The 24,772-nt window shown below is 41.8% G+C and overlaps 1 protein-coding gene across 14 annotated transcripts in view; it reads left to right on the forward strand.

Annotated features, from left to right (window-relative positions):
- The first annotated feature begins 67 nt into the window (after positions 1-67).
- The window catches only part of DDAH1 (dimethylarginine dimethylaminohydrolase 1), a 263,209-nt gene continuing 238,504 nt past the window's right edge, over positions 68-24,772 (forward strand). For 2 of the 14 annotated variants that reach the window (XM_081490038.1, XM_081490037.1), the window contains exon 1: positions 2,257-2,337. Coding sequence is in view for 6 of the 14 variants with exons in the window: in XM_081490026.1 (XP_081346152.1) it covers positions 6,571-6,603 (33 nt within the window). In the remaining 8 variants the exon portion in view is untranslated. Of the gene's footprint in view, positions 165-455; positions 567-592; positions 2,338-2,926; positions 3,054-3,234; positions 3,664-3,872; positions 3,966-4,758; positions 4,886-6,511; positions 6,608-10,215; positions 10,362-11,761; positions 11,839-24,772 lie in introns of those variants that run through there. The other 12 variants (XM_081490035.1, XM_081490034.1, XM_081490028.1 and 9 more) reach the window with 12 other exon arrangements.

Here is a 24,772-nt window from a genome sequence, read left to right on the forward strand (position 1 = left end):
AAGAGCTGAGGGGGGCGAGTTCAGAACTTTGCCTGGACTGGGAGGGTGGGAGGACCTGGAGGGAGGGACAAAAGTCGTTTTGTTTGGTGATGCCGAGTTGACCCCGCAGCCTTGGAAGCCCTCACCCGGGAAGGCAGCGAGCTGTTTGCCTGTTTACAGCGAAGGTGAGAATCGAGTTATCTATTGAGAAAGGCGAACGAGGAGGGGGAGTGTCAGGGAGCCAGGACTCTATTTGAGGACTTCATAGAGGCGTGCTCTGATCAAGTCCAAAGCTTTGGCATGGTGTTTATTAGCCAAGTTAAACATATTGCAAATTAATACCCGCAGTGGCATTTATGAATGAGAAGGGGGGAAAAAAAATCCACTTCCCCCATTGTCTGGCAGATTTCCAGACAGAGGTCTTCCCTCTTCCGCCCCCCGCCCCTTTGGTACGTCGTACTTGTTTGTTTTTGGAGGTTCCCACTTAAGTTCCAGCCCACTGCCTGGGTTGGAAGTCCGAGAGGAAACGAACGCAGGGAGTTCTCCGGAAGGCTGTCTTACACTTCCTCACGGATGCAGGAGACCGGGTAAGCCCTTCCAGTCTCCCTCCGCAGGCGGGAGGCGACGCTAACTAAGCAGACAGCCAGAAGCGTAGAGGACTACCGTGAAGTGATTTGTATTGAGATCATTACCTGCATTTACAGCAAAATCAAGCCAGATTCCAGCACCATTGTTCCCAATGGATCTCTGGAGAAAACAGACTCCTTGACACGGAAAGTTTTGCAGGGGGTTTTAACTCCTTTCCTGGGACCAATCAAGTGAATTGCAATGCTTTGCCCTCTAAATACAGAGAAATTAGACTCTTAGGATGTAATATTTTGTAGTAAAAAAAAAATTGGCAATTTTAAGATCTTTTTCTACCAGCAACACATTCAGTAGAAGACCCCTTACAAAGCAAATTATTTGAACTTCAAAAACCATTAGTGTGCTTGACAAATGGTCCCTCAAAGTTTCAAAAACTACACTTCTTGTGTAATTTTCATAAAAACATATACAGTAATGATGCCAGTTTCTCATGTATATGTGCTCTAGGAGAAATTCTTGTCCTTTGTAATGTTTAGGGCTGTTCAGTCTAAATGACTGAGCCGTCTGGCATAAGAAGGCCTTCACTGTAACTTTCTGTGAATGACTGATAAACACAATAAAGACCTGCTGCAATGAAAACATTCTCCAATGCAGAGAACTGTGGCAGGAAAGAGTTAAGTTTCATTCATTCAAAAAAGTGCTCTTCCAGAAGTCTAAGTGGCTTTTACTAGAGGGAATAGGATCTTTAAGGTTTAGTTGGGAGGGGGTCTTACTTTTCAAGACAATAAACTATCAGGTTTTCTGGGCCCTATCCAAGTCAACTCGCCAGTTATTATTTAGAAAACGTTTTTGTTTTTTCCTGTAGTAGAGTTTCAGTATTGTTTCCTCCATAATGAAGTGACTAGGAGTAGATGCAGTACAGGGTGGGAGGAGGCAGTGGAGAGAGAATGGAGAGGAGCGTTCCTGGCTTCTGTTGCGGCGTCTTTTCTATTTGACTTCATGGTTGTAAGTATTTCCAGATGGTGAATCAGACACCAGACGTAACAATATTTCCATATTTGGGTATAGCAGTAGCCTGCGTTTTTAACATTTTTCTGCCTCTGTTATCCAACCACAAAGCATTCTTGACAGCTTCAAATGTTGTTAAATATAGACTTAACTTCTGTTCCCAGGGCAGGAAATTCTTTGGAATTCCTTGTTTTTCATGCAATCTGTCTATCATAATTTAAAAATGAAATTACAACAGATGATCCAACTGGCTCATGTATACACCTTGTTCCTTTATGGAAGTTGTATAGGGGGTGGGGACAAAGGGGAGCTCAGAGAGATTCAGTGTGCAGCACAGCATTCACAAACACACCATTCCAGAGATTCCATTAAAAATCAGATTAAAGTTTTCTAACAAGAGTGTGTGGGTTTGTTTCTGGACTTCATCTGGGGAATCTTGGAGGTTGAGTTTGCCTCAGAGGAGAAGCTTACAGAACCTCACCGTCAGCTGCCCATTTAAAGCAGGGGGTGTGTTGTGGGAGTGGGTGGGAAGCTGGAGCCCGGAGAGACAGGAGTAACCTATGTGCACAGCCTTTCCCTATACTATGTCCTGGTGTGACTGCTAGTAAACGACAGCATCAGACAAGAGGAAGAGCAGCTCCTCAAGTCCTGTTCCAGGAAGGTCCAGAAACCCCAAACTTCCCGTTGCCTTCTCGCCTCCTGTGCTGAGAGCTGCAGAGCAACTCAAGTTGACAGATTGAAGGGTAAATGTGCAAACGTTTACGGGTAAGTGTCCTCCGGTCCTCCTTCTGCATGGCTCTTTTGCCCTCTTTCCTCCCCCACCCTCCCTCTCCGGGTGCCCCAAGAGTGAATAACGGGCCGCCTTGTTTCCCTGGGCTGCAGGGCACGGAGAAGGGGCTGCTTGTCTTCTCAGCTCCTGGCTTTGGACTGAGCGATGGGAACGTCTCTCGCCCGCTGATGCCAGGGAATTTTAGGTCACCCAAAGAAGGGTTCACTGTCTGGCGGCAACTGAGAATAATAATCACCCTAAATCTGGCGACTCCGGTTTCCTAGCCCTAGACCAGTGGTTCTCCAACTTTGGCCCGCATTAGACTCACCTGGAGGGCTGGTTAAACGACCGACCCAACTGGTCCTACCCCAGAATTTGTTATTAGTTCTAAGAAGTTTCTTAGTTTCTAATTACTTCTAATTAGTTTCAAAGAAGTCTCGAGGTGATGTGATCCCGCTGGTTCGGGGACTCACACCCCGAGAACCACCTTCTTGGACGACAAAAGTGCCTGTAAGAGCTGTGTGTGCGGTTGCATTTGTCCTCACAGTCAGGTACTCGGTGGTCTCACAACTCCACTTTTTATAGCCACCGTAAGGAACAGAACAACTGATGGTGACAGCGAAAGGCCGCCTTTAAGGCTATTCGATCTCTCCCCACCGGCCAACCCACCCCGAGAGATCAGAGAGAGAGTCAGAGTGCAGGATCGGGGCAAGTACTGAGTGGCAATGGTGCTGGGAAGGCCTCGGCTGCCCCCTGCACCTCTGCGGAGACAGCGGGCAGGGGCCGCGCGGCAAGGGTGGGCTGGGGAGGGGAGAGATCCTGGGCCGAGCACCAGGAAGCGCCCGGCCGCCTGCCGCCCGCTGCCCCCTGCCGGCTGCCCGGCCCGCGCACCCGGAGTCACCGCGGTTGCCAGGACCAGAGGTTTCCGGCGGCGCGCGCCGCAGGACGTTTCCAGCCCCAGCCCATATTTGGTGAAAGTCTTTCAAGACTCCGTCATCCAGCTCTGGGGGGCGGAGGCGACGGCGGCGGCCTTACGAGCTGGGTCCGGCAACCGCGCGGCCGCCGCGTTGCTGAAAAGTGCCCGCGTCCGGCCCTCGCGCCGCGGAGCGGCAGGCGTGCGTGGCGTGCGGGTGCGCGCGTGCCGGGAGACCGCGGCCGCCGGACCCGGACCCGCACCTCTTGAGAGGCCTCGGCCCGCCCTGCGCTGCGTGGGAGGCTGGCGCGGAGGGCCCTGGCCCGATTGTGTCACTTTTCCCGTCCACCCCGCTGTTGACTCGTCCTCCCAACGGGGCAGAGTTGCCGCGCTGTGCCAGACTTGGAGGGTACGCCCAGGCGCGGGGGTGTGGGTGTGTGTCGGAACCAGGCGTTCTTCAGACATCAAGCCCACCCGCGAGTGGGAATCAGGAATTAATTTAGGGGAGTAGTCTCCGAGGGCCTTGATCCCGTTATCCCTAGAAGGAAGAGAGGCGGAAGCTCGCTCTCGGTTTCTCTTGGGTCTCCCACAACCCTTCCTTCCCTCCTCATCAGTAAGTTCGGTGGAGGCCGAACTCCTGGATAGGAAGCCCTAGCTCTGCCATCCACTACCCTACAGTCTTCAGAAAACTGCACATCCTTAATGGACCCTGTATCCTTCATCAGTAAATTGGGAAAGGAGACAGCAGTGGTAAAACTGGAGCAGCCCCTTTCAGGGCCAAATTTCATGCCATCCTCTCCTGATAATGACAGAAGCCAATGCTTATATAGGGCTCACTTTGTGTCAGGCATGGTTTTGAATGCCTGCTATTTATTGACTTATTTGATCCTCTAATGTCCCATTGAGGACATTGTTAACACCATTCTCTATATAAATGAAAAAAAATTGGAGGCACAGAGGGTAAATGTTCAGTCAAAGAGCACTCAGTAGGTAGCAGAATTGAACCCAGGCTTCTTGGTCCTAGCTCACCTTGCACTTAACTGCTGTGCCTACTCCCCATCACTTAGATGTTCAGACCTGTCCCTTCTTCTGAAACTTACCTTTATTTAACTCTGTCACACCTTACCCAGATGTTCCAGGATAAATGCATCAGATAGAAAAGAAGTTGATGAGTTAACTGAAGCTGTACAAACCTCTAAGAATTGCCTTATGTACTGGCTCTTGGGCTTCCCTTGCGGCTCAGACTGTAAAAATCCGCCTGAAAATGTGGGAGACCTGGGTTCAATCCCTGGGTTGTGAAGATCCCCTGGAGGAGGGCATGGCAACCACTCCAGTATTCTTGCCTGGAGAATCCCGGTGGACAGAGGAGCCTGGCGGGCTGCAGTCCATGGGGTTGCAAAGAGTCGGACATGACTGAGCGACTAGGCACGACATAGCACTGGGTCTTGGGGAGGAGAGGGAAGGGGTTGTTGCATTTCCACAGAAAAAGCCTTAATGCAAACAGATTTATATAGTGGACTTTTGACACCTTGGCAGATGGCAGAGAAGATATCTAGGCCTTTGGAATCCTTCTGATATCTTACAAGCCACATTGATCAGACAGTCCTGCTTCTAGAGTAAGGGTTGGCCTGGTAAGAGCTACATTTGTCACTGAGATAGTTTTCACTGCTACTTACTTGATAGTTTATCAGTCTGAGTGTTTCTTATACACTCAATCTACTTTTAACTTTTTTTTTTTCAATTATGTTATGAGCATAATCACCTATGTCTCTGAGGACAAACTGCTTATCCTCTTCAAACCCCAGATATATTCTGAACTCATGATATGTCATGGCACCAAAAAGGGGACTTTAACATTGGCCTTACCCTGAATGACTTTACAGTCTGACACTTTTGGGCCTGGGCAATGGATATAGAACTAATCTGAAACTATAAGAATAAACAAGAATCTGATACATGGAAAGATATTTGAGGGAACAGAGCTTTGATGACCCACTAGTAAGGCTTGCCCATAGAATTCCTTTGGGGAACTGGCAAGAGATGTCAACCGGATCTTCTGCCAGTGGCCTTGCCCATGGCATTAGGACTCTGTCTACAGGTAGTGGTGAGCCTGTGAGGTTTTGCCTTGGTTTCCTCTCATCTATAAGATAATGGCGTTGCCCCAGCTCAGGGAAAATGCACTGAAGGGCTCAAAGGGATCAGCCAGGTAACAAAATGCCATTCCAAGGATTTTTGTCTGATGACACTGGCCTTAGCCTGGGGCAACAATGTGGATAGTGTAGACTCTATGAGGGATGGAGTGGGGGCTGAGTGGTTGGTAGGTGAAAATGTAGATCCAGTGTTTGCTTGTTTTCTCAAATTTTAGACGTACTAGTGATCTGAATTCTTACGCGAAGGCTTTTAATTTTTAAAATATTGACAGTTAATCAAAACAATGTTAAAATGCCATCTAAGTTAATCCTGGGAAAACTCAAGAAGACAAAGTGTGGGAGCTGCCAATTGTGATCTCCAGACTAAATGTCTCTGAAAACTTGTCCTGCTCTGGCATCCTGTAACTCTCAGCCTCTCTTGACATATTAAGGAATAGCACCATGGGCTCCATTGAACTGGCAAGTTGGTTAGGCTTTCATTTGTTTAAGAGTTAGGGCTGTCACTTGACTCACTTGTAAGAGTTTATGCTTTATCAACAAAATTGGAATGTGTCTTTTTCTTATTTTCCACTTTCCATCTTCCCCAAACACTACTCTGTCTTCTTACTTCTCCCCTTGAGTTTATGTTGTAAGCAGCAGGCATTCTCTTGGCAGCATGGTAGGAAACACTTTTGTTTTTTTAGGGCATTTGTATTCAGTGGGAACTATATCTGTTTATTTCCTTCACCTGGCATCTGTCCACAGAAAGCCAGGCATTTCTTACCCCTTTACCTTACAGAACTTCTTGTTTTGTGATAACATAGAAACATTTCAAAGGAATGGACTAGAAGGTACCCCTCCCACTCCACCCTGCAATCTATCTTCTAGACATGCTTGAGCAATACGAAATATATAATTGTAAGTCACTATCAAATGGGTTGGTTCCAGATTCAGAGATAAAGAATTAACGTTCACCTTCTGTGGGTTTTATTTCCAGAGATACTTGTCTCTTAAATGCCCACTTAAAACCACACATACCACATTCAGAATTGAGAAAGGATTTGATCTAGGCACAGTACGTGAGCACACAGAGAGACTGAAGCCATTTATTTGTGCCAACTTTTGCAGGGCCGAGGATTAAGTGTGAAGGAGGATTCTGGCAGTTGGGCTGAACAAAGACATAAGACATGTTTAATACTCAGCAGGATGCTTGGCATAGAGTAAGTACTTAATAAATTATAATTATTTCCACTGCAGTCACCACCATTACCTTTACTTTTACTACAATTAACATAGGATGAATTAGGCTTATTCTCTAGAGAATATTCTGTATTCTTTAGACTAGAGAAAAAAACTAGATGAACTCTAGTTTAAAAATCATTTGCTAAATTATATATAGATGATGTGATTTATAAACCCCACTCAGGTCAGGATCCTGGCTTGCACTGGGGCCCCAGCGATCATCTAACAAAGCACTTTAATGGCCTTGCCTGTCATGGGATTGCAACTTTGCCTACCAACGGTGTTGAGCCATGTGAGGTTTTTGCCTTGGTTTCCTCATCTATAAGATAATGAGGTTGCCCCAACTCAGAGGTCATTCACTCAAGTGCCCCACGGATCAGTCAGATATAAAACACCATACTTGAGAGTTAGTGACAGCTAACACTTGGCTTCAGTATTTGGGAGCCAGGAGGATCACTGTATCTATGGGGCCTGGGTTTTGTCTTCCAAAGACTAGGCAGTTCATATATATATGAGATGTTAAGGGACAGCAGAGTGTCTGCATCCAAAGGCCATTCTTTTGCTGGAATCTGCCTTAAAATCTAGGCACTTGCCCCCAGTTTCTTGACTTCCTCCTAACAACTGATTGTGGACCTCACTTAAATATTTTTCTAAATGTGAGCTTATATGTGTTTTCAGTCATGGTAAACCTCACTTTCTTCAAGAGAGTCTGGTAATGAATGAGTTAAATAATAAAAGAGGGTTCCCTCCTCAGGGACCCCTGCCTGAGCTTGTTCCTATTTCCTCTGAGGAGAAAGAGATGTGTCAGAGCAGAGGAGGAACTCAGAGATTGAGAGATGCTTCTACCCTAACTTAGTCATCACCATTGACTTTATCACCTGAGGCAGATGGTGCTGCTACCACCCACAGCCTGTGGTCACCCTCACATCTGAGCTGTACAGAGCCCTCCAGGCACCCGTCAAACACTCCTTGTGTGCACCTTGTCCAAGGTGTCACTGAACCTTGGATGTGGGCATGGGTGAGGTGCCCAAGGTTATGGCAAAAAAATAAAAAGCATACAGCAATTTAAGGCTAGTCCCAGGCATTTCTTTGACATCTTTTACCCTCTCTCCTTTGATTAAATATTAGCTTTCAAAAAAAAAAACAAAACCAAAGCTGTTTTTAAACAGTCAGTTCTATTTTTTTGTACTTGTTTCTAACTTAAAAATTGATATATAATATTATATTAATTTTAGGTGTACAACATAATGATTCAATGTATATATATATATTGGGAAATGATCACCAGACTAAGTCTAGTTCACATCCATCACCTCACATAGTTTTCTTTGGGGGGGTGAGTAGAAGTTTTAAGATCTACTCTTATTTACAATGCAGTATCAACTACGGTTAGGGCTTCCCAGGTGGTACTAGTGGTAAAAGAACCTGCCTCCCAATGCAGGAGACATAAGAGACGCAAGTTCGATCCCTGGGTCAGGAAGATCCCCTGGAGGAGGGCACGTCAACCCCCTCCGGTATTCTTGCCTGGACAATCCCATGGACAGAGGAGCCTGGTGGACTACAGTCCACAGGGTCGCAAAGAGTTGGACATGACTGAAGCAGCTTAGCACAGCATGAACTATAGTCACCATACTGTACATTACATTCCCAGGATTTATTTATTTTATATTATTTTATAACTGAAAGTTTGTACTTTTTGATCACCTGAACAGTCAGTTCTTAAAGGGTGAAGACAACATGCCTTCAATGCTTGAATCTTCTGAGGCCCTAGGAAATGCTGCTGGGGGAATTATAAAATGTGGAATATATATCAAAACACTGCCAATTCAGAAGATGAATGGCTCAGTTCAGCCCTATTAATATGATATGAATGACAGGCTTCATTCTAGGTGGCAAGGCAAAGAGAAACAACATCTAGATTTTGTTATATTGGCTCTCATAGCCTAGAAAAGATCTAGAGGCATAAACAGATACTATAATACAACGATCTATGTTCTAGGTAAAAGGCAGCCAAATTGCTCTAGGAATAAAGACAAGGAACATCTTAACTTTGAGTCCCACCCTTTAAAAATGTGAGGTCTTTTTCAGTTTGTATATTTTGGTGGATAGGATGGGTCAGACTCAGTCACACACAGGCACTAACATGTATGTTCCCCTTGAAACTGGCGATTGCAGAAAACATGGGCATCTTCATGAGACAATAGTAAAACACATACAAATGAGAAACTTAATATGAGCCTCTGAAAATGCATTGATTACAGACAGGACCAACTTTGTGGGTGCTGTTGGAAATTATCACTATGGATCCTTTTTTCTGAGGTGAGAGGGAAAGGAACTGACATGAGCCAAAAACCTTAAAGGTTATTTCACCTTACGTTCAAGAAAGTCCTCTAAGGTGAGCATGTGAACATCTTTCTAAACTTAGAAAGTTGGAGTTCAGTGAAGTTAAGCAACTCACTCAAGATTAGGCAGTTAGTAAGTGACCAAATAAGGCATCTAACCCAGACCTAACTGCTCCCAAACCCAAAGTCTTTGCCCTTTCTACATTTCTGCTACATCGTCCTACCTTCCTGAGTTTCAACTCCCTTTATGAGTGTATGCTCTTGTTCTGATTAGGCAGTTAGTAAGTGACCAAATAAGGCATCTAACCCAGACCTAACTGCTCCCAAACCCAAAGTCTTTGCCCTTTCTACATTTCTGCTACATCGTCCTACCTTCCTGAGTTTCAACTCCCTTTATGAGTGTATGCTCTTGTTCTATTTTCTTTTACTGTTACCACCTTGCCTTTATAGAGCCAGCCCTTTCACCTTTTCTTAGCCCTTTCAGACCCATTGATGTTGCAGTTTTTGAGCCACTCACTGATGAGCTTGACTTCTTGAAGGTGCAAATTAAAGTGAACTAGATCATTATCCTCACCACTATAATCAGAGAACAAGCATGGTGATACTAAGCCTGCACTTGGATTTGCTTCCTTGCTAGGCACTATGTAGAATGATTTAGATATCCATGATTTCTGTCTTCTAGGGGCAGATGACAGGTTCGCCAGGGTGTGGAGTTCAAATGGAAATAATGAAGGAAGTATGATTTAGGGAGTTTGTGTTTCAAAGACAGAAGGAAGTGCCATGACAGTCTGAGACTGCACTGAAGTAATACAGTGGCTTGTATAAAGGCAAGGTGACAACAGTAAGAAAATATAAAAAAAGAGCAAGCACTCATAAAGGGTGATGCCCTTCACTGACTCAATGGACATGAATTTGAGCAAACTCTGGGAGATGATGAAGGACAGGGAAGCCTGGTGTGCTGCCGTCCAAGGGGTTGCAAAGAGCTGGACACAACTGAGCAACTGAACAACTCATTAAGGGAGTGGAAACTCAAGGAAGTCAGAGGACTAAGTGAAAAGGGTATTGGACAAATGCACTGAAGTGTGTGTTGTGTGTACATGTGTGTGTATGGGTGCTTGTGTGTTGGGGTGGAATGAGAAGAACGTAGCGAATTATGACATTCCTGTGGATTCATTATCTTTTCTTGTTAACATAGCTCATCCTGATTCCAGTCACCTTTCTTTTCTACGGGTTTTCTGCACTTCCTAGATCCTTGCTCTGCAGCTTCCAATAGAAAAGTCCTTGAGTCTCCATCCAGGAGAGGTGGCCAGAAAGGACTACTTTTATAGTTGGGCCATCCTGCAAGCACTGTTTTCAAGAGCCTGAAATTCAAAAAGCTGGAGCTAAGGAAGGAGGTAGGAGATGAGGGTGAGTGTGAGGTAAAGTCAGAGAATAATTCTGAAGTGACATAAAGTAAGAATTGAGGCAATTTCCACTTGAAGTCACCTTTCCACTCACTAGGCAATAACCATCTGGAACCAAATGCAGCTAATTTAGCATCATGTTGGAAAGTTTATAACATGAACCACATTTTAGGGCCAGGACATCCAGGTTTTAATACTTTGTATTCAGTAAATGCCTCTCTTTTGGAATTCAGTCTGCTGTCAGTACATAGGAACTAAGAATAGTGCCAGGTTGTGAGTCACCACTCTTTGCTTTCTTCCAGAACACCGTGGGAAAAGGATGGGCAAACTGGTTCAGATAAAACCCAGTCCCACCCAAATACTCACTGAAGGCTGGAAACAAATCCATTTTTAAAATGTTTCAAAAATTGAATTGAACTCAGGAAAGAGATAGTAAACCTGTGTTCTTTAGTTTCAACTTGGATCCGAAGCCTTGTTTTGTGTTCTAAGTCTCAAGGCTATCACATTGGGTGTTTTCTACAACGCTTTAGGTTGCTAGGGGGTTCCCGCTTGACTTTTAAAGGACATTTATTAAATGATTGCACCATGCTGGGGTTTAGAGATACAAAGGTGACTAGGATGTAGTCTCTGACTTTGAGGACGGCATGGTCTAGAGTGGTGAGAGCATAGGTAAATAATATGTAGTTGCTCAGTAGTGTCCAACTCTTTGCGACCCATGGAATGTAGCCTGCCGAGTTTCTCTTTCCATGGAATTCTCCAGGCAAGAATACTGGACTGGACTGCCATTCTCTTCTGCGGGGGATCTTCCCAATCTAGGAATCAAACCTGGATCTCCTGCATTGCAGGCAGATTCTTTACCATCTGGGCTACCAGGGAAGCCCAGGTAAATAATGCCTGTGTGCAAATACTGTGTCCCCTCGTGAGGGTGCACTGTGTACACACTGCCTCTGGATCCTTGTGTGTACATGGGCTATGCTAGCGGTGAGGTCTTCTCATTGCCCTTGATGGTGTTCCTCTTGGAAATTCCAGTGCTTCTTCTGCAAAGTTTGAAAGAACAGGCTGAGTCTGTCTCTGCTTGGTTTTAAAGGACTGTGCTTAAATGACATAGTATCAGCGTAAACTCGAAGGGTCGTCTGACAATCTTGTTAGTAAAGGGTTGGGTAGTTTTGTTTTGAATGCCTTTCCACTTCCCTTTGGTAAGCAGTCTAGGCTTCCTGATGTCTATTTATGGCCTTTTAGGTGAAGTTACAAGTTCTGGCATTGTGATAATAACTAATGGATGTGTGAATTGTATTCTTGGCCTCACTAGAAATGGTGCATAGTGAATCCCAAGATTTCTGTTGTATAGTTTTAAAGGTAAGCCTAGTTACTGAAGCCATTTTCCTGGGCAGTGGGCCACATTGGAAGTAAACAGGAAAGAAGAGCATAATTGGCAAGAAGGCTGTGACCCAGCATCCCATTACATTTGGTATCATTTTAAAGTATTGTTTAATTTGATTCCCCCATTTTTGTGGTATGCCATCTGGCTTTATTTCTTTTGTTTACTTTGCGTTCAGTTTTCTTTTATTTGTCAAGTTTCTTAATGTGGAACCTAAGGTCACTGACTTAAGATCTTTTTTCTTTCTATTGTAATCATTTAATGCTGTAGATTTCCCTATAGATGCTCCAGCTGCATCCCAGAAAATTTGATACATATGCTTTTATTTTCATTAACTTGAAAGGCTTTTCTGATTTCCTTTTTAATTTCATTTTGACTCTTGGGTTAGTGTGTTATTTAGGATTTGAATATTTGGATATTTTCCAGGCATCATTCTAGTTACTTATTTCTAAATAAATAATAATAAATAATAAATATTCATTTCTAGTTTGATTTCATTGCAGTCTGGAAATAAACTATTTGATTTTTTAAAAATATCTTATACTTTACATTTTACCTTAAATACTTGTACACAGTTATAATAGCTCTTTTATTTTTATTTATTTATTTATTTTTATTTTATTTATTTTAATTGGAGGCTAATTACTTTACAATATTGTAGTGGTTTTGCCATACATTGACATGAATCAACCATGGGTGTACACGTGTTCCCCATCCTGAACCCCCCTCCCACATCCCTCCCCATCCCATTCCTCTGGGTCATCCCAGTGCACCAGCCTTGAGCACCCTGTCTCATGCATCGAACCTGGACTGGTGATCTGTCCAGTTATAATAGCTCTTTTAATGTTACCATTTTCTAGTCTCATTAACCCTGTAATTTCTAAGTTTGTTTCCAGTGATTACTTTTTCTCCTGATTCTGGATCACATTTTCCTGCTATTTGGCATGTCTAGTAATTTTTTACTTGGAAACTAAGTGTTATAAATATTATGTTGCTGTATTTTCAAACAAATATTGTTTGTTTTCTTTCTTTAAATAGTGTGGTGTTTTATTTTGGCAGGTCGTTAAGTTATATGCAGATTAGCTTGACCCATTCAAGCCCTTATACTTTCCTAGGGCAGGTCTAGAGAACCCTTCACTCAAGAGATAGTTCGGGCTTACTACTAAGATGTGACTCTACTGGTGTCTCTATTGAATGACCTAGAATGTCACTGAGGTCTCTTTACTAGTCAATGTCAAATGTCAGGAATGCAGTTTAAAGAAGATGGACTAGCACAGCTTCACTGAAAAGGTGAATGTTTATCTTTTCTTTTGCCTTTCTTTACTGGAGCAGTGGGTATGAATTCTTTTAATAATATTGATCTGTAATGTCAAACTGATTTCTAGACGGTCATAACATTTTCTACTTCTACCAACAGTTTAGGAGAGTGCATGCTTCACAATATCCTTGCCAGTACTGAGTTTATGTTTAATAAATTATAATCTCTTGGAAGGAATATTATGAGGCCATTAGAATCATGTTTTCTGAACACTATTTAATAACTTGGGGGAACTCTCAAAACAGTGTTAGTTGAACAAAAGCAGTACAAAGAACTCTATACACATCAAAATACCCCTTTTATATAAAGATTATATATATATATTCATTTTTTGTTAATATCATTTATCTGTGGATAATGAGATTATGGGTGATTTTTATATTCTTCTTATTTTATCTTTAGTATAACTTTTATACTAAAAACTGCTGTCTAATATGAGGTATCTGATAAATGAGTGTATAGTAAAGAAAGGACTTTACTCAGAGCATGGAAATATTCGAAGACAAGAAAATCTACAGACATAGAAATCATATACCCTCCACAAACTTTAAATGGAGTCGTGTTTTGCAATCTGTGTATTCATTAGGGGTCCTCTGAGAGTGGAGCTGTCTGGGCCACTGAAAATAAAGTCCTGCTAGCACCTCCCACCTAATTGGGAACTTGAAAAAGTTGTATAACTGGTCAACCAGTGACCATGGAAGGGAAGCAACTTTCTGCCTTGAATTGTTGAATTCGTTTTGACTTGTTTGGACCAAATGCATTGTCCTTGGTTTCCATTTTGCACTTTAACATGGAATGTGTTAATTAGTTTGCTAGGACTGTCATAACATGATCACAGATTAGAAGTCAAACAAAATTTATTTTAATTAAGATTTATTTTCTTACAGTTATGGGAGCTAGAAGTCCAAGATCAGTGCATTTGCAGGTTTCTTCTAAGGCATCTTTCCTTGGCTTGCCAATAGTGATTCTTGTGTCTTCATATGTACATGAATGTTTGTGTCCATTTCTTCTTCTCATAAAGACATTAGACATATTGGATTACTCCAAATTGGACTACACCATAATGACCTCATTTTAACTTAATAACCTCTTGAAAGACTCTATTTCTAAATATAGTCACATTATGAGGTACTGGGGTTAGTATTTCAACATATAAATTTTGAGAGGATACAATTCGGCCATAAGACTAAGTGTAGCTCTTTCTTCAAATTCCTCATGGATGTAGCAGAGGGAAGAAAACCCATTTCTTTACTCTGCAAGCGTAAACTCTTGATCCCAAAGTGCTTGATGTTGAACTCTGGCTCTCTCACTTAAGAACTCTTTGACCTGAGGGACTTCCCTGATGGTCCAGTGGTTAGGACTGCTTGCTTCCATTACAGGGGGTGTGGGTTAGATTCCTGGTCAGGGAACTAAGATCCCACATGCCTGCCACGTGGCATGACCTTAAAAAAAAGAAAACTAAAACTATTTTAAAAGGTACATTTTTAGAAAAAGAAATAAAAAAAAGAACTGTTGGGCCTGGGATGAGATACCTAGCCTCTCTATACTTCAGTATCCTTCTCTCTCAAACGGGAACAATATAAGCTTATATCTCATGGGTTTGTTGGAAGCATTCAGTAATTTAATTTACGAAGATCTTGTAGATAGTGCTTGTCTCATAGCCATATATGAGGTATTCAATAAAGTTTAGCTGTTATCATTACATCAAATTATCTCATTCATATAGCTATCTATTTAACACTGTACTTGATGCAGAAGGTATAGCAATGAACACAAAAGATGTCTCTGTCTTCACCAAGGAGGAATTTTGCTCCTGGATCTCTGTGCCCTTCTTATTTTTGGCAAGGGAGCTTTTCTTCTCCCTTTATAAATTCTGTGTGGAAATACTTTTCTAAGGGATACTGAGCAATCAGAGCATGCTTGATCTCTCTGCCCTTCCCTCATTGTTGGCACTGATTCTTTAATATAATTTGTAGATTTAGGGAGAGAGAAAGTCTGAAAAAGAAACCTGAAGTGATAAATCCTACATCTTTTTTTTTATGGTTGCTTCTCCTTTCTCTACCCCAGAAACAACACACACATTTATACCTCTTTAGCTGTACTGGACACATTTTCAAAATCCACATGCCCAGATTAGACACCTAGATAATGCTATCTTGTGAGGTTGTGGTATCTGCTACGTTAAGCAGCCTTTTTAGAATGCTTTGATGACTAAAAATATGGATGATGAATCTGTCCTTTGTGCACCAGCTCTCTCCCCCTCATGTGGGAACGTGTCCTTTGGGTCCTTTTTCAAGCAAAGACTTGTGCTGATCTACCTCATACATTAATTCTAGCTGTAGTAATACTTTGGGAAAGGAATAGGATCCCAAAATAACCACCAGGAGAAGTGTGTCATGAAAGGTCATGGCAATGGGGCAGAAGATATTGGACAGAAGAGTTCTAAAAATAGGGAGCGAGAGATCAAAGACCCAGCAGTAATGAGGAACCTTTTTTGGCTTTGCCTCACAGAAGGAGGAGGCGACGGTCCCCAGCCTACTCACGTGTTCTGCTCGACCTGCCACTCACACCCTGCTGGCAGAACTGCCGGGGCTGAGAGGATGGTGAGCATGTTTTTCTGTCCTGAATGTGAACTGCCTTTATATCATTTTGATGATAAATGTATTCAGATAATGCTTAAAAGCATATCAAGATAAGCAGCATCATGGAGAATTTTACTTATTGCCATATTCCTAATATTGCAAGGACATCAAACATTTCTGAGCAGGGATACTTAATTTCACCTTTCTTTTGGAGCAGTTCTTTAGATTTTACAAGCTAGAGTTGATTTTTCATTGTCTCCTGACAACGCACCTGATGATTAAGTGTTTGCAAAGCTAAGCACCGAATTTTATGTGCATACACTGCAAATTGGGTCAGCAGGTTCAGCCATGTCAGATCCCATCAGCCACGCTGTGTATTCCGGAGGACTAGGGTATGGGCATGTATAGCTGCAGGTGAAGAAACTGACTTTAAACATGATGTTCAATGTTCTCCCTCTGTAGATAGAATTTTAATGATAATGTGGTAGGCAGATTAAAACATTAAAAACACGGGCCTCTTGAATGAATTTTGGGAGATGATTTTGTGTGTGTGTGTGGTTTTATTTCCTAATTCCATGAACTAGAGAATCAGAAAGTCTGAGATGAATCCCATAATCTCCTAGAAATCAGTTTCCTCCACAATAAAATAAGCTTACTGACACTTGGCTTAGAGACGATAAATGTGCGGAAGTGCTTACAAACTGCAGGGCTGTACATGTGTTCCTTTTAAATCACACGGCTGTCAGAGAACTTGTCTGTGCATTCACGTGGAATCTACCCTTTCCTCTTCAAATACGCTTCTTTTCATTCATTCCAAAGCTGTTTACTTCACACCAGTGTGCCAGGCACAGGGCCAAGCACCAAAAAGCACTCAAACATGAATCATACCCAGATCCTGCCCTCAAGGAACTTAGTGTAGAAGGAGGCATATAAAACACCGAAAAATGCATTGCTTGGTTTTTAAAATTTAGCATAACTGACTGCATCCTTGAACAAAATACCACATTTAAAAAGTGATTTAGCAGTCCCTCTTAAATATTTAAATGATAATGTCTGTGTTAATGAACATTCATTAGTCTGCTAATAGACTAATGAATATCTGTGCTATTAGTCAAGAATATGGAGAAATGCCTGCGAAACAAAGGTATCCTGACTGAAGACAGACGATTTGGGGAACTGCAATGATTAATGATGACTGACAGTGCGTTAATCCCAGCCCTTGTTGAGGGATCACTCTTCATTAGGCTCCCCAAACCACAGCTGATCAGGAAACAATTGATTCTGTCTGGCCCTAAAGCCAATTTCTCCATTTGTTTTGATTCAAGGCTTTCCTAGCCTGAATCCATAAGTAAACTGGTCCTTGTGTTTAACATTTTCACTGAGGTATAGTTAACAAATCTCTGAAAATAGAGACAAAGTTGAGATTTCTCCAGGAGACTGGGAATCCTAAGATTTGTGCGAGGGAAGTGTGCAGTTATAATCCCCCAAATTATGCAACTTGTCATCAGTGTAATGAAAATAAGATATTTGATAAAATTTTTAGCCCTTTAAAAACAACAAAATCTTAATTCTTTTAAAAATCTAGCTTAAAGCACATTCTCAGTCAGGATTATGACTTCAAAAATATGCATTGAATAAGAATATGAAAGGCCTTCTGAAAATACAGGACATGATTTTGATCTTCCTGTAGAAAAAAGGCTGCTTTAGAGATCAGAAATCATGTCATTCCCTTTTCAGGATAACTGTGAGGGCCTGTACATTGGTCTTGAGTCAGTCTCTCCTTCAGGCATTAATAGGTTTAAATCAGTATGGGAGATTTTAAATATGGTCCTGAGGAAAAAGAAGCTATTGTGAGCTCAGAAAAGAGGAATGTTTCATGTAGAGCTTAGAATAATGGTGGAAAATGATTAGGGGAATCTGTGGGTGCTAGCTAGCACTTAACTAATGAGTTCCACAGATTGGTGAGAAGAGAAAGGCAAATGCTGTGTGAGCAACAAGTAGAACCTTCAGGTGAAGATTCTTATGGGCCTGGGTGAGCTCATCAGGGCAAGACATTCAACTCAGAACCAGAATCCTCAGGAAGTTCTTCCACAAAGAGTCCTCCAGCAGACTGGTCACAGTTCTCTGACCTGCAAGCATTCTGACTAAAATGCCTCATAAGAAGGAGAGTCCAGATCTGCATCCCATATCCAGTCACAGCTCATATGGCATCCTATATTGTTCAGCTGCCCCGCTTTCCTCTCAGAAAACTGTACTACCAGTATTGCCTTCAATTTCTGAATTCAGTCAGTTCACACAACAGGTATTTATCAAGCCTCTGGATGGCACAGTGGTAAAGAATCCACCTGCCAAGGCAGGAGATGCAGGATCAATCCCTGGTCAGGAAGATCCCCTGGAGGAGGAAATGGCAACCCACTCCAGTATTATTTCTGCTGGAAAATTTCATGGACAAAGGAGCCTGGCAGGCTACAATCCATGGGGTCTCAAACAGTCAGAAATGACTGAACATGTATGCCTTTCTTTCTTCCTGGTCTCTACCATCTTCTGAGCACAAAGTATCTTTTCATTCCTCTGACTTCAAATTTGTGCTCTTATAAAGTGCAGTGAGCTTCCACAGACCGAAGATGGCACATCTTCTACTGGGCAGATCAGCAACGCTGCCCTTTGACAGTGGCCTCTGGGCCCCCAGTGGCCTCAGGCACATGTTCACAGTTAAGGATTCACTGCTTCTCACTGACCACCTTAAATGTTATCAGGGGATCCCAGAAGTTTTTGTCTCCAATTGGCCAGTGGTTACAACTCTTTCAGAAGACCAATTTGCTTTAGGAATAAAAGAGTTAGGATTCATTCATTCCCTGACTTTTCTGGTATCTACTGCTTTATAACAAAGGATTCCAAAAGATAGTAACCTAAAACAGAAACCATTAAATTGTATCTTGTGGATTCTGTGAGCCAGTAATTTGGCCAGGACTTAGCTTCTTCTGAGAGAAAAAGATTCTTCTGTTCCTCGTGAGGTGGCCAGGTCACTCAGTGGTACTCAGCTGGAAGATGGCTGGCCAAGAGGGTCTAAGATGATTTTACTAATATGTCTGTCACGTTGGTGGGGGTGTGGAATGTGAGCTTAGTGGGAACTGTCTACTGGAGCACCAACATAGTCTTTGAGTTTACTCTGAGACTGTCTACTAAGAGACTGTCTATTGCAGCACTGTAGTCTTTGAGGAGGCAGACATCGTACATGGAGGCTGAGCAAGCATCCCAAGAGAACCGGGGGAAGGCCGTAGGGTGTCACCTCAGAAGCCATGCAACATTACTTGTGCAGTATTCTGTTGGTTACAGGTGAGTCCTAAGGCCATCTCAGATTCAAGAGGAAAGAAACAGGATTTATTTCTGGGTTAGAGGCCACTTTGTAGAAGAGCTTGGGAAATATTGTTGCAGTTGTTCATTGTTGTTCAGTTGCTCATTCATGTCTGACTCTTTGAGACCTCATGGACTCCAGGCTTCCCAGTCCTTCAGTATCTCCCAGAGTTTGCTCAAACTCATGTCCATTGAGTTGGTGATGCCCTCCAACCATCTCATCTTCTGTCGCCCCCTTCTCCTCCTGCCCTCAATCTTTCCCAGCATCAGGATCTTTTCCAGTGAGTTGGCTCTTCAAATCAGGTGGGCAAAGTATTTACAGTCTTCCGCTTTGGCATCTGTGTCTCACTTATTTACTGCTGAGACTGCCTCTACCTGGTTCTTATCTAGGAGTCAGTTACTGTGTCTACTCAGAAGCTAAACTTCTTCCCTCCCCTCTTTCCCTTGTCCCTAGTCAAGATGTCCACTCCAATAACAACTTCCCAGAGACACCAAAAGACAGGACAGAGTAAAATAGGTGCTGGTGGGAATTAGCTGATGGGAACCCAAGAAAATATGGGTCAACAAAGAAGGAATGATCATGATGAGAAGAATTAAGAGAGGTCTCATTGAGGAGTTGGCCATTATGCTGAACTTTGGACAAGTAGAATTTTGACAGATTAAGAGTAGGGGAGAAAGATATGTCATTCCTACATGAGCAGAAGCACAAAAGTGTAGAAAGGTGTGTTGTATATGGAAAAGCTAATACTGCTAAAGAATTTGAACTTCAGACTCTAGTCACTAAGAAGCTAGCTTTTAAAAGCAGTGCTTTAGGAAGATGACTCTAGCAACAGTGTGGAAGATGCCTTGGAGAGGTGAGATTTGAGGGGAAAAAGATGGCTAATCTCTGTAAGGGTTAATATTATCTCCCTTTGAAAGGAAAGGAGAGAGGGCTTTCTCTCTTTTCTGGTCTATAAGAAATAGTAACAGTGACTCTTTCTCCAGACATGGTGGCATGAACAGGTATGATTCATCACTAGACATGGACACTTCCTTTAGCAAAGACCTGTCCAAATGTATTTGGACTGGATACTTCATAGGACTAGTCATCTCCTTGGGATTTCATCTTCCCACCCTCTCTCATCCCAATGAATCTGTACCTCAGCAACCCTTCAATTTCACTGCCTTCAATTTCCCATGTCCACCCCAAATCCTTGCCCTAGTTAAGAAGTCTAGACTTTGTGCTATTTCTTCCATCATTCCCTCAAACTCTTTGTGGCAACCGCAGAGAACTCCTCACCATTCCTGGCATACCACACCCTATTTCACTGCCTTGTCTTTGCATATGATCTTTTCTCTACCCAAAGAATTCTTTTTATCGCCTCTTCTTCCACCAGGCAAAATTCCTTGCCATCAATTAACACCAAATTGAAATGTCGACTCTATGAAACATGATGCAGTAGGCTGCTACCTGTTGGTCTCCTGTGATACTCTGTCTTCTACCATAACATCTGTCCTATTATAGTGTTATGTGCATTTCATGTTTATTTTGTGGATTAGATTGAGCCCTTTAAGGGAATAGACCATACCTTATCATCTTTGTATCACTAGTGTGTCTCATAGGAGTAGGTGGTCAGTAAATGTTATAGCAAGGAAGGAAGAAAAGTAGGAACTTTGTTAGACTCTTGCTAATTTAAATGTTATAAAGGTTGGTCTGTGTTTCTGATCTAGAAATTCTGATACTCTGAATGAGCAGGAAGCTGTTATCATTCTATGCAGAACAGTGGCATTTAATTCTTCTCAGAAGAAGCTGGATTTCTGTTGACACAAGTTATCGAAGTAATCTGGAGAATTAACCGGTGAAAACCAGAGGTCCCAGAGTGGTAGAGCCCTATTCACAAGCCTTGTTTATTTCTAACAAACACTTTCCCAGAGGTGTCATGAACAGCCTATTGCCGTGTCTCTCACACCCCAGTAACCATTAAAACTGGCATTGTTTTGCCTGGTTTCAAAGCTGCACAGCAACCCTGTGTAGCCTGTGTTCATCAGTAATATTCGCTGAGCTGAAAGGCTGACATTCACAGGTAGTTTAGGTCATTGTCAGCTTCTGTGTTCTCCTTTTAAAACCTAAGGTCACACATTCATAAAAACCTTCCTGACAGTGTGGATAATAGTGGGGAACTCAGCTTACACATATACTAAGCCCTAAAGTATGCTCCGTGGGCAGAGCTCAGCTTACTTGGGAGAAATTTGTTTGCACAGGGTTTCAGAGCCTGCGTAGATAGGATGTTTTCCCTTTTACCAAGAACATTGCCATGAACTGCTTTGTATAACCAAGGCAGTGCTAGCAAGTTGGTAATGGTGGTGTTTTCACTACAGGTAGAGTATATAGACTAATGCTACATGTGGCTTCCTAAGCTTGAGATTAATGTAAAGATGCTCATGGAGGACCTTTAAATTGTACCTGTTTTTTAATTACTCCCTTGGGCTATTTGCTGGTCTTATTAAACAACGGTATGTAAAGGTGTAACATTTTGCATACTTCTGAGTGAAATGTTTTGATTTAATTTTATGCCTCTCAGTTTCAGTATCAGATGTTTTCACCACTTAGGTGACACATATGTGAAAATGATAATTTTAAAACCTATAAATTATTGTTAATTCATTCCAACACCAAATAATTCTCCCTTATAGTTGTCCTTTAAAGAGGGAGCCCTACTATTCCATCCAAAGATCACTAAGGTCTTGAAGCAGAGTGGTTGGTGAAGTGAGGTGAAAAAAGTGGACTTTGGACTACTCACTGCTGACTTACGTCCTAAAGCTGCCACTTATCAATGTGATGGGAGCCTCATAGCCTCAACTTTCCTAGGGATCAGTCCCTCATCACAGATTTGTTGTAGATGAGGTGATGTAGCCCTTAGAAGATGCTCAGTAGGGACTTCTCTGGTGGTCCAGTGGTTAAGACTTCGAGCTCCCAAGGCAGGGGGCCTGGGTTCGATTCCTGGTCAGGGAACTAGATCCCACATGCTGAAACTAAAAGTTCCTGCACTCTGCAAGGAAGATCCCATATGCTGCAACTAAGATCCAGCGCAGCCAAATAAATAAATTAAAATAAATATTAAAAAAAAAAAAAAAGAAGATGCTCAGTAAAGGTTAGTTTTGGTCCTTTCTTCCTTGAAAGGTCAGTAGGGCTGAGGAGCTCATAATAAGCAGACATTTCAAAGTAAAAAGTTAACAAACAGTGTCAATTGGGCATATCCAAAATTAGAATATGTAAATAGGATACAATTGACTGTAATTTGATTTGCAGTTTCCCAGGAACACATTTATTATACCAGGCTGTGCCAATTTTGTGATTCTGTGCTATGTTTATAGTCACTATTATTTTAAAGGGTCCCTTGACTCGATAGCTTCTTTTTGTTGTTGTTGTTTAGTCATTAAGTTGTGTCTGACTCTGCGACCCCATGGACTTGTAGTCCACCAGGCTCCTCTGTCCATGGGATTTCCCAGGCAAGAATACTGGGTGAGTTGCCTTTTCCTTCTCCAAGAGATCTTTCAAGGGATCAAATGCATGTCTCCTGCATTGCAGATGGATTCTTTACCACTAAGCCACCTGGGAAGTCCCTATGGCTTCTTTAGCATCATCAAAATTTCTGTTGTAGAAATTAAAGATCAATTAAAGTTCTGTGGGTTTTGGTGAATGGAGCCCCAGCCCAAGTGTCAGTGATGTAAAATTTGTCTGTATTTACAAAATGTTACTTAATCACTCCTCCAAGGAGGCAAGACTAAGTTCATTTAATTCATATGATTCAATGAGAAATAAAAAATTTAGCTCTTAAATAGTTAAATATGAAATATTTTCAAAGTTTCTTTTATTAAAACTTGGTCAAAGACATTTTCTGTTCTCCTAACTCCTTTCTTTATATTTGATTTTGGAAGCTTTCGACACATTTTTTAAGTAAAAATTCAAAACACAAAACACCATAGGTATGTGGCTCAGTATCTAAGGGTCAGGCTTATAGAAAGCAAACAAGAACAGCCCTTGATGATGGAAGCAGAGACCAAAACGTCTTCCATGTTCTGCTTCATGATCTCAATTTGAAACAGGAAATCTAGAGGAATGGCATAGTCCCCAGACCAGAAGTATGTTAGTCAGGTAAATGCTCTGGCTTCAGTCCTGATCTGCTGAATGAGTTTCTCAGTTTCTGTGGTAGGCTTAGAAATTGTGGTAGGCATAGCAATTCTGTGGTAGGCTTAACAAGCCTTCCAGGTGATTCTGATAATAATAAAATTTGAGAACCATTAGTCCAGAACAGATTTTGAAAAGAGAAAAGAGAAAGAGAACCTTCAGAGTGTCATTGTGATAAAAATTTTATTTCATGCTTGAAGAGAAACAAACAAATTAGCAGTCTGTATAGTCCTTAGATAAACGTACCTTTAGGCTAAAGAGCTTTCTGAAAGCCAATATCACTGAAGAATGGCACTGTTTGGAAGACTCTCAGAAGTCAGTTGTCATAGCCTACTGCTTTGATTCAGAAACATTTTAACTGCCAAAGTGAGGTTATAATCTACAAATATTCTATGGAAATAATTCCATGAAAGTAATTATATACAGAAGATGTTTGTGACCCAAGTATTTTTAGGGTGCTCTGGGTTACACAGAAATGAAAAAGGTTTCCTTCTTGAGAAGTCTTGCAAGAAGAGAACATGTTTAACTTTGTGTAAGCCAGTGCTCTGCAGGACTTATATAATATATGAAAGTGTAATTATGAATTTCCAAAAGAGGATATTCTCTTTTGCGTATGGTGGTTCTCTTCATTTCTGATGTTTTCCAGACTTGTTTGACCATGGAAATCTTTTTCTGTGGAGGGTCCTTTTTGACCAGAATTCTGCAGAGTCTATCTTGGGAGATGCTGATGTGACTTATAGAATGACAGAATTTCTGTCTTGGAGCTATTTCTAGAAATCAATCAGTTGAATTCCTTAGTTCTAAGCACCTGGCTCACCCAAAGTCAGAGAGCTAGTTATTCCAGAGCCACTTGTAACCTCTAGTTTGTGCTGCTACTAATCCTTGCAGATATGAGAATCTTCTTCAAACATCAAATTTCATGGATCAACACCCATTTCCTGCACACATATACATGGATGTAAATAGGTAAAATATTTTATACCTGTCAGTTACAAAATATCCTAACCATAGGCAATGCCACAAACTTCAGAGTTAGAGTCTGGCTCCATCATCTCCTGCTAGTAAAACCAAATGGTGAGTTAATTAAACTCTACAAACCTCGGTTTCTTATGTGTAAAATTGGGGTAACAATTGTACCTGCCTTCTGGGTGCTAACAAGAGGTAAACAAAAATAATCTGGATGGCATAGCACTGTGCTAGCCACACTGAAAATGCTCAATAAATGTTAGACACAGCTTTGTTGACTGAATTAAAAATGTGCAATGATAAAAAATTACAGCCAAGTCCACAATGTATTTAAAAGAATTTGTAATTTTATTAAATCAAAATAGATTGTACATGCATTTTGGGGACAAAATATTGTAAGTAGGTGCAAAACATTTATTCATTCTACAATGTTTGGTGTACAAATCAATTTGCAGATTCTTTGCAGTAACCCTGCAACATTTAGGGTTTACCAACTACAGGTTAAGAACCAATGGCCTGTGTCAATGTATTTTTTAAATAAATTAATTTATTTTAGTTGGAGGATAATTAAAATATTGTGATGGTTGTCAATGCATTTTCATCTAAAAATAGACTGTTTAAAAATATTGACATGAA

Source organism: Giraffa tippelskirchi, chromosome 5 (genome assembly GCF_054371585.1).
Source record: "Giraffa tippelskirchi isolate mGirTip1 chromosome 5, T2T-mGirTip1v1.2.pri, whole genome shotgun sequence".
NCBI classification, from domain to species: Eukaryota; Metazoa; Chordata; class Mammalia; order Artiodactyla; family Giraffidae; genus Giraffa; species Giraffa tippelskirchi.